This window comes from Centropristis striata, chromosome 4 (assembly GCF_030273125.1).
Source record: "Centropristis striata isolate RG_2023a ecotype Rhode Island chromosome 4, C.striata_1.0, whole genome shotgun sequence".
In the NCBI taxonomy this organism is placed as follows: domain Eukaryota; kingdom Metazoa; phylum Chordata; class Actinopteri; order Perciformes; family Serranidae; genus Centropristis; species Centropristis striata.
Window position 1 is genome coordinate 43,001,113 of NC_081520.1, and position 10,186 is coordinate 43,011,298.

Sequence of the window (10,186 nt, forward strand, 5' to 3'; positions counted from 1 at the left end):
TATTAGACGGAATGAATTCTGTCATACATAATTGAATGTCATGTTTTCTCGTTTACTGACACTTGGAACTGGCCCTGCGAGAATTTTAAAAATCAATTTGCAGGGCATGCATTTTCAGAAATACATGTTTATGTGTTAGGTTATTCATGTTCTTGTATGTGACTGTTTTTCGTCTTCCTTTTTTGTCATCTTTTGCATTTTGTGTCCTCACCACAGCGATGTGGTTTTTGTTTGCACCCACTAAAAGCAGCTGAACAAGGTGTTCTTGTTATCATCTCTCAACTCTGGCCACACGTATGTGTATGTGTGTCAGATTGTGAGCCAGATTGTGTGTGTGATCTGTCATAATGCTGAGTACCTCACATATCATAAATCTCAGTCATCCTCTGGACCTTCACCTGCTCTCACATGCGGATCTCACATTGCATCCCGAGTAAATGCGTTTGTTTGTGTGAAAAGTGACACACAACTCCAAGAACATATCAACACTCCTCTCCACAAATAAATGGCCGTAGAGCATATGTGTGCTGCAGCTGGCACACACACTGCACTCCTCACATACCAGCCTTCTCTCAGCCACAGAGATAGATTTCAGATATGATCATCAGTTGAATGGAACTAAGTAGCTTGAATAGATTTTTGAGTTACTTAAGCACTTAACATGTATGCTTCTTAACTATTTACTTTTATGATAATAACTTTGGCTTCCACAAGATCATGTTTAGTTATAAAATACCTTGTACGTATAAATAGTAAATATGATACTAATATATTGTTTATTTGTGTATAATGAGTACTTTAACTTTAAATTCTTAGAATATTTAATGATTATACTATTTCTCCATGTTCAGGATTTTGTATGTAAAACTTGTAATTATCTGCAGACAGAGCGAATTAAATCAAATTTAATAACAATGAATTAGTGTCCATAACGGGATCTCTACATTTCAAACTGTGATGCAGACATTGTAAGAAGGCCCATCATTGTATATGAACCCTGCATTAACCCACATATGTATATTATATATTATGGCACATGCAAACAGGCATGCATGCATGAAACCACAAACATCTATGCCTGCATACAGCACAAACTCATGTGCACACTCACATGCTGCATACTAAAAGGTTTTTCAGGAAAGCCTCCTAGTCCAGTCCCTGTCGGTTTGTGGTGACCCACAGCGTTGTCCGAGTGGTCATGGAGGGTGTTAGCGAGGGGTCTGTTGATGTGATGAGACACTGGAATGTCTCTGTCAGCTTTCTGCGGTCACAGCCGTGGTTACAGCGATCTGGAAGGGTGACCTTCGCTGTCGCTGCAGTTTTTAATTTCCCCCTCTTCCTATTTTTGCTTTCATTCTTTCACTGGTTCAGGTACTTCTTGAGAATTGTTCTTATTCTGTTTTTGTTTTGTTTGTGGACAAAATCTAGCTTTTTACAGTCTGACGAACAGGGTGAAATATTTGGTTTGCAAAGCATTATGCCATCACGGCGGCGTCAGACAGTCTGTCTCTCAGTGTGCAGGCGCAGTCTTGTAAATACTGTAACTCAAGAGCATTGCATTATAGAAATGTTAAACTCACACCACAGGTTCCCGCTAAAGGCTGAGCATTGTGTGTTGATTTTGGAGTACCTTAATGTGTCAATTTGCATAGAAAAATAGAAAATCTGATTATCTTGAGACCTTAACAGTTGCCCCAATATGTTCTGTAAAGAAAAAGTATGCTGACATGAAAATATTTATTCAGTTACACACATCTGTTTGCATAATAAAAAAAATAGCATAAAAGTCTGTTTAATATTTTGTACTAAACATTAAACTCCACATCCTCTTCTATTGTATATTTTAGAGTGATAAGGCTTTGGATTATTTCTGTAGCACAAATTCAACCCCTGCCTGATGCATCCATAAGTAAATTTAAATATTGAACGGTCCGAAGATGCATAATGTAAATCAGTAGCAGTATCAATAATGCATCTGCAAATTTGCCAGTACAGCAGACATCTACAGTTGAAACTTTTAGGATAACAAGATGAGCAGTGGGAATGTCTTAATGACTTCTTTTTTTTTTATTCATAGCACACTTTTAATTGACACCAAATGAGATGTGATTCCAACTACCATTACCTCACCTGCCTTTATTCGTACATAAAAAAACATTTTAATATCATTCCATCTGTCATATTAATCACATAAACTATTATTACACTACCGGTAATATTACCCAGGGCAATCACACTTCTACACAGAGGGAGTGTAACCCTGAGTGCTTCCACATTGATATGTGACTATGTAATGATGAGGCCTGATTCAGGGAAGTGTATTTTTATGACTGTGTTGCACAATATGTTTGATTTTGTGTGTGTGTGTGTGTGTGTGTGTGTGTGTGTGTGTGTGTGTGTGCTTTTAACTGGATTCTCTCTGCAAACCCTATGAGAAAAACTCCCACACTATGTACAATTTGCACTGACTGCGGTTATGCGTTTTGTCATGATATATACATTTGCTTGTTAAATATCAGTGACATATTTGTGACTGTTGTCTCTCTTTGTGTGTGTGTGTGTGTGTGTGTGTGTGTGTGTGTGTGTGTGTGTGTGTGGGCATCAGATGGAGGAGATGATTAAAGACATTCGGGAGGTGTTCATCAGTAACCTGGACGACCTGACCTGGATGGATGCAGAGACCAAGAAAGCAGCTGAAGAGAAGGTTCTGGTTACTGAGCAGCCTATTATAGTATTATAGCCTATATAGTATTCTGTTCTTTATATATATATATATATATATATATATATATATATATATATATATATAATATATATATATATATATATATATATATATATATATATTAGGATGTGTGATGACTAATACGGATCCCCTATTTCTCTGTAGGCTCGAGCTATTCGGGAACGGATTGGCTATTCCGACAACATCATGGATGATGCATACCTTAACAATGAGTACAAAGATGTGAGTGTGTGAAAAGATGTGATTATAAATGTTTCTCTTCCTTCCACAGAATTAGTGTAACAGAATACAGAGCAGGTCCGCTGTAGCTGCATATCAGTTTTATGAAAACATCTTGTTGAATTCTTTCTGGCTTTTATGAGTTTTTGTTGAAGCACATATGACCAAGTGTTGATAGCTCTCATCAGGGCTAATCCTCCTGTTTCTCTGCTGTGTGTTGGTGCTAGCTGGGCTACAGTGCAGAGGAGTACTTTGAAAACATCCTACAGAACCTGGAGTATGTGCAGAAGAAACGCCTGCGGAAACTCAGAGTCAAAGTCAACAAAGAGGAGTAAGATTTAATGAATGTAATCCTGGGGTCAGGATTAAATCGTTGCTCTGTAAACAGGTTAATTCCATATGTGCAGTAATTTAAGAGTTGCAATGTTAAGTAATCACCAACAATATATGACTTCTTCGCTTATGGTGCTTGTGGTGTGACACACCATCTAGCATTTAGCACAGTGCATTCACATTCTCCCACACAGACTCCTACTCACACATACAGTTCAGCCTTCCACAAAGCACAGCAGGAATGCTAATATTAGCTTGGCGCTATTAATCGCAGGTTAATTTTAATGTTTCATCAAATGTGAATTTTGCTGCAATATAATGCTCCACATCAACTCTCCTGCAGGTGGGTAACCGGAGCTGCTGTAGTCAATGCCTTCTACTCCTCCAGCAAAAACCAAATAGGTATTTTCACATGTGCACATGCAAACATATGTGTGCAATAATTCAATAATCTGCATTTTGTTAAATTGTGTGAAAATATGTTTCCCCCCCTCTTTCAGTTTTCCCTGCAGGAATCCTCCAGCCACCTTTCTTCAGCAAAGGCCAGGCTAAATCTCTCAACTACGGTGGCATCGGCATGGTGATCGGTCACGAGATCACACACGGATTTGATGACAACGGTTCGATTCTCCACCCCGTTTCTCTCAGATGTGGCTTTAGGCAGATTATAATGCTTTTCTAATACGAATATTTCCCTTTCTGTAACTGGTACCACTTTAGAAAGCAAAGAAATGGCATTTATTTGTGCCGCTTCAAATCATTTTTCACCGCATTTATTTTCATTGGGTTACGTGAAGTTATTATGTTCGGTGTCACAATTCTTTTATACGGATATCCGCAACTGCAAGTCACCCAGAAAAAAAATGGAAATGAATGTAATGCAGTGGAAACATGTAATTGACATCACTTACAACCTTTCAGAGCTGTCTCACATAACAAGATAATGGGTGTTTGCATGCAGAGAAGTGTCACAATGCTTGCTTTATGGTTCATGCATTTAGCTTTTTCTTTCTGTTTTTTATTTTGAAGGTCGTAACTATGACAAGGATGGTGACCTGAAGGACTGGTGGACACCAGACTCCACTCAGAGGTTCCTGGATCTGTCCAAGTGCATCGTCAATCAGTACGGCAACTTCTCCTGGGACCTGGCCAACGGGCTTCATGTATGTCCTGGTAGACAAACTTTCACTCCTTCTTTCCTCAACTTTTTATATCATTTATATTCCCAAATATTACCGCAAACCTTTCTCAATTGTCTCATTTGTTTGCTTTCCTGTTACCTTTGCCAGCCTATCCATTTTTCATCTTTCCCCTCAGTTTTGCAGGCTCATCTCTTCTCTGCTTCAGGTGCCTTTAATATTTTGTGTTGACATATCAATCCCTCTCCCTCTCTTTGTTTCTCCTCCTCCATCCCTTTGCTTTGAACAACGCTTCTTTTATCCCCTGGGACAATGATTTCTTGTATCTCAACAAAGTGATATCTCTGATTTGCAGAAATACAGAGGGAAAAATTACCATCTTTCTGTGTCCTCTTTCCCTACTCATCTTTGTGTTTTCACCCCTTGTGTCCCTTCTCTAGTTAAATGGTAACAACACCCTCGGGGAGAACATTGCTGACAATGGAGGGATTCGACAGGCATATCAGGTAATGAGCCTGAAAATAAAGGAGGAAACTCAGTTTAAGAGCCCGGGTTTAAAGATGACAGAGGATGGGATTCAGTGTGTGGTTTGTTATTGTCATTTGATTGCTAACATTATTAGATGTGTCATTTTGCCAGGTCACTGAAAGCCTCATTAGTAAACATAACAATAAAGGACATTATGTTGCTGCTGATTTCGTCAGTTTATCCAAGAGCTGAACAGAGAAATGGTGGTAAATCCAAACTTTAGGTCAAACATGATGTCATGCAGTTCGTCTTTTGTGACATTAATTACTGTTTCAATCATATTTTAAATGCTGATTCAAAATGAACTTCAAACTCTGAAAATATAGTTCAGAATAGTTCCTTCAGCAACTTTCAATTTGTTGCATAAATCCATAAATTTAGAGTTGACTGAGAAACAATTTTTAGCATAGACAAACAGCCCAGTATGTGAAACTGCTGTATAAGGAGTTTACAGGAATTATCCTCGGAAATTCAGAAATAAAATTTAAAAAAGACATTTTGATGGAGACAACAGAACAACAATGGAAACTGGAACAATTGTTTAAAATATAACATGCTTCATTTGCAGCTTATTTAGGAAGTTTATTATTGACATGGATGATATATTTTATATATTTAGGCTGAATATCGATATACTATACATATCCTGATATTTTTATTGCAAAGTGAGAGCAAATGTTCACTCAAAGTAAAAGAAAAATGTGACATCACAAGAAGTTGTATTGAAACCGTTTAAGTGAACATAAATACTGTAGAACAACAGGAGAACATTTCACTAAAGCTCCATAAAGTGCACATTTAAATAAAAAATATCTTAAATAAAAATAGCCTATGAAATAAATATATTTATTCTGAAATAGATATATTTATATGAGAAAATATTAAAGAACATTACAAAAGAACTAAATATGACAAACCCTAGTAAGGGCAGAATTTATATTTATATTTCGTACATTAGTACCACATTAAATACAGTAGAGGTTTAATATGGAGATAAGATTTCTAATCATATTATATTGTTGTAACGCTGAGGTCATTTTTCCAAATAGTGGTGAAATAAGATGAAATATATATATATTTATATATAATATATTTATATTATTATATTATATAATTTAATATATAAATATTTGTCTGATGTTAATTCTGCAGGCCTATAGGAACTACGTGGTGCAGCACGGGAAGGAGCCATCGCTGCCTGGCATCGACCTTTCCCACGACCAACTCTTCTTTCTAAACTTTGCTCAGGTAGTTGATGGATGTATGGTTGGATGTATTGATTAGTTAGTTGGATAAATTGATTTATAATTTAATAATTTGATTGATAGATGGATGATGGATCAGGGTGGAACGATTGATTGCAGTAGTTAACTAATGATTGATAGATAAGTGGATGGATGGATGGATGGATGGGATAAGTACAATATATTGTAAATTATATTGTTCTAATGTCCTAATCTTTGTCTTTTTCAGGTGTGGTGTGGAACTCACCGACCAGAGCAAGCTGTTAATTCCATTAAAATAGACGTACACAGTCCAGGGAAATTCAGGTAAAGGTTAGGCAAAGGGCAGGAATTAAACTACAGTAGTAGCTAACATTTTAAAACCCTGATAAAATACCATGCTGTGTAAAATTCAATTTCAAGTAACCTTCTAATACATCAACTTTAACCCCAACCGATCATCTCTGCATGTGTTACAGGGTACTGGGCTCCCTACAGAATTTCCCAGAATTTGCCAAAGCTTTCAGCTGCAACAAGAGCAGCTCCATGGTCCCCGACAACATCTGCCGTGTGTGGTGATCCACAGGACGGTCTGTTCTAACGGGGACGGTCTGTTCTAACGGGGACGTCCCTGTCCCTGCAGTACCTCTGACTGTTGGAGCAACCATCGGGGCTACGGGAGGTGAAGCCTCTCTGAGCTCTCTACTGGACGGACCAGGGCTGGTGGACTGACTGCAGTAAGCACTTCCTCCCAGGAAAGCAGTGGACTGTTCCCTAGTGGACAGAAGAGCACTGTCTCTCCGACTGATACTGTCGTTCAGTTAACCAGCCTGATTATTCTGCTACTCACTGGATACAATCACTCCGTGTGTTTAGATTTCTCTCCCCATTTTCATCTTCTTGTTTTACTCATGAGTCTGCCAATGTGTGTCCGAGTGTGTTTCAGTCTAAAGTAGTTGTCAAGAGAGGGGCAGACAGACAAACGTGTTCAAATCCACTGAAAACACCACCCACCCACTCACACACACACACACACACACACACACACACACACACACACACACACACACACACATGTAACAGGGCTGAACCACTGTACTGTATGTGGGACTGAGCTGTAAGCCTCTCATAAAACCTTCATCTACATGCTGACACACTCGACAATGTATTCATAATGTACTCTTTGTTAATACGTAAAACTTGATTAGATAAATTATTACAGAAAATCAGAATTTATTTTGCTGAATAGACCAGTAAGTATTTAACCGTGATCACATATTACACAATACTGTTCTATATTTAATGATAACTGCAGTTGACAGGTGGCTGCTGTTCATGTCAAATAAACCAAAATTAAATGTTTGCCTTTAAGATGACAGCTGGTCATGAATCATTGAGCTGACAATCGACAGTCACCAGACCCTTTTCTACGTTCACTGAGCCTCCTGTGTGTTTCTGTGTTTTAGACTCTGTGTTTTAGACTCTTTCTCAGTCATTATGATCGCTGCCTTACATGATCTGTTGTGCTGCTGCGCCTGGGACTGTGGATGTGTATTTTCAGAAGAGAACAAAGGATAAGAAAATGTATCATTAAAGCAATAGTTTGACTTTTTCACAAAGATGCTTCTTTGCCATTTTTGCCGAGAGTTAGATGAGATCAATACCGCTCTCAAGGCGCTACAGCATGTAGCCGGTTAGCTTTGCTGAGTGTAAATATTGGAAACAGCTAACCTGGCTCAAGCCAAAAGGTTAAAAAAACACCTGCCAGCATCTCTAAAGCTCAGTATAACCGTGTTATTTCTCGTGTGTTTCATCAGTACAAAAAACAAACGTAAAAACAATAAGTCGGAGTGGGCTGGGAGCAGTGCCTTCCTGGTTTTTCCGCCAGCTGCCTGGAAACCTAATAGTGATGACACGACTTCAGGACTTGGAGTCCTTAACCTTTGTACCTGTCGTACATTTGGACAGGGTCAGGTTAGCTGTTTCCTGTTTTTATGCTAAGCTAAGCTAACCACCTCCTGGCTGTTGGTATAAGTGGCATCAATATTTTCAACAAACTCTCAGTATGAAAGTGAACAAGGGTATTTCACAAAATGTTGAACTATTTAAAGGAACGGTGTGTTGTATTTAGGGGAATCTATTGGCGGAAATGGAATATTATATTCATAATGGTGTTTTCATTGGTTTATAATCACCTGAAATTAAGACATTTTTGATTTGGTTAGGTGCCATTTTGCAACGCTACGTTTCTACAGTAGTCTAGAAACACTAACCTGGCTCTAGAAAAGGCTTTTCACAATTTAACCGAACCTTTAGGCCACCGTAGTTCTCCGACACACTTGGAAAGGGAAGGGTGTTCAGTCGGCTGCAGTCTGCCACGTCACCACTAGATGCCACTATTTCCTGCACACTGCTCCTTTAAGAAAGGTGTAGCGATGTCACCGTTTGGTCTTATTTTGATTATGTGAAGTGTGCTGTCTTACCCATGTTTTTTTTAATGATTCTTTTATACATTGAAGAAAAGTCAATTGAAAGATGGTGAAAAAAATTAAGCTTTCGAAGGATTTATCTCTTTAAACTATGTTAGTCTTTGCTGGAACCTAATGAACTTTCAAAAACAGTGCATGCATTTTTCTGAATGCAGAAGGTTGTATCAAGTCAGTGGATCACATTTAGTATTCCTGGTTTTGTATGGCTTTATTTTCTACATTAAAGTGTAACCGAGACTGTAACACAAAGATGTTAATTGTTGAAATTTTAGACTTTGCCTTTTCTATAGAAATTAGCGCAATGAATGATGTGCCATGATGATGTAGACACTTCTTCAGAGAGATCTCCCTCCATGTCCAGACTTTATACGATGTTGTTTCCTCGTGTTTTGTTCTTTTCATTGTGAAAGCTTTCTGTCTCTCTGTCAGTCACTCACTCCCTCAGGCTTTCTTTCTTTCTGCCTCTCTCTCTCTCACACACACACACACACACTCCACCTGTAGAAAGACAGATATACCTCAGTTGCCTGTATTTAGATACTTTATAATAATGACTAATAATCATCTTGAGGAGCATTTTTTTCTTTCAAAATAAATCTTTAAATAACCCTGAGTGTGCAGGCAAATGTTTGTTTATGTATTTGTGTGTGCATCCGTTGTTTTTGCATCTAAATCTGGCTTGTTAATTTTGATACAAAGACATGTTACATTACATCAAGTGTTGGTACTTATTTTTGTCAGAGAGCCTCAAAGTGAAAAACATTCTTTCATTGTCACACTTAAATTATGCACGGCATAACAATGTGAGTGTACGGCATATCTCAGTGCTGCTGACTTCACTTAAGGTTTTCTTTCTGGACTTCAGAGTTAATGTATAGAACATTTCTAGAAATCTTCTACATCAAATGGAGAAATTCTGCAGCGTTTACCTTTTACCTAGAGTGCTGTCTGTGATGTTCGTTAAGAAAAAGTTAAACTGCAGGGAGATATTCCTACATTCTGTTTCATTTATAGAGTAATAACGGACTTAAGGGAAGTATTAGGATTATGGGGGTTTAGTTGCATTTTGTAATTTCCACAGAGGCAGGGGAAAAAAATAAACAATAAGTTAATTTAAATGCAGCATTAGCCCAAACTTTTTCCCCACTAATTGGACCTATAAGCATTAGAAGAGTCAGGGCTAATGTGTAGTCAAAGGCACGATGCAAACAAATTAATGTGCAATATCTTTATTGCTGCTCCCAAGCTGCCTACTGGTAAATATACCCCTTGCTGTAATGAACCAGCAAGCACATTTCCTGGCACAGGGAAGGGCTTGAACCCAGGCTGAAACTGTCAGGGAAGTTCACTGAATAATGAAAAGAAAGTTTCAAGAAGTTCAGATGTAAAAGAGAGAACCAAAGAGAATTATAACAGGCAGGATGTATAGGGCAGGGGTGCCAAGTATGGCCAAACTTTGAAGCCAAGTGTTATAAATATCTGGAGGAATGGGGGAGTGAACCAACACAC

The 10,186-nt window shown here is 38.2% G+C and overlaps 1 protein-coding gene across 2 annotated transcripts in view; it reads left to right on the plus strand.

Moving 5' to 3' along the window:
* The window catches only part of LOC131970298 (neprilysin-like), a 30,458-nt gene extending 21,443 nt beyond the window's left edge, over positions 1-9,015 (plus strand). For both annotated transcript variants that reach the window (XM_059331660.1, XM_059331661.1), the window contains exons 14-23: positions 2,606-2,704; positions 2,891-2,968; positions 3,193-3,296; positions 3,642-3,700; positions 3,799-3,918; positions 4,328-4,461; positions 4,878-4,943; positions 6,118-6,213; positions 6,439-6,515; positions 6,668-9,015. In XM_059331660.1, the coding sequence (XP_059187643.1) occupies positions 2,606-2,704; positions 2,891-2,968; positions 3,193-3,296; positions 3,642-3,700; positions 3,799-3,918; positions 4,328-4,461; positions 4,878-4,943; positions 6,118-6,213; positions 6,439-6,515; positions 6,668-6,767 (933 nt within the window). In that variant the 3' untranslated portion in view covers positions 6,768-9,015. The remainder of the gene's footprint in view (positions 1-2,605; positions 2,705-2,890; positions 2,969-3,192; positions 3,297-3,641; positions 3,701-3,798; positions 3,919-4,327; positions 4,462-4,877; positions 4,944-6,117; positions 6,214-6,438; positions 6,516-6,667) is intronic.
* The last annotated feature ends 1,171 nt before the right edge of the window (positions 9,016-10,186 follow it).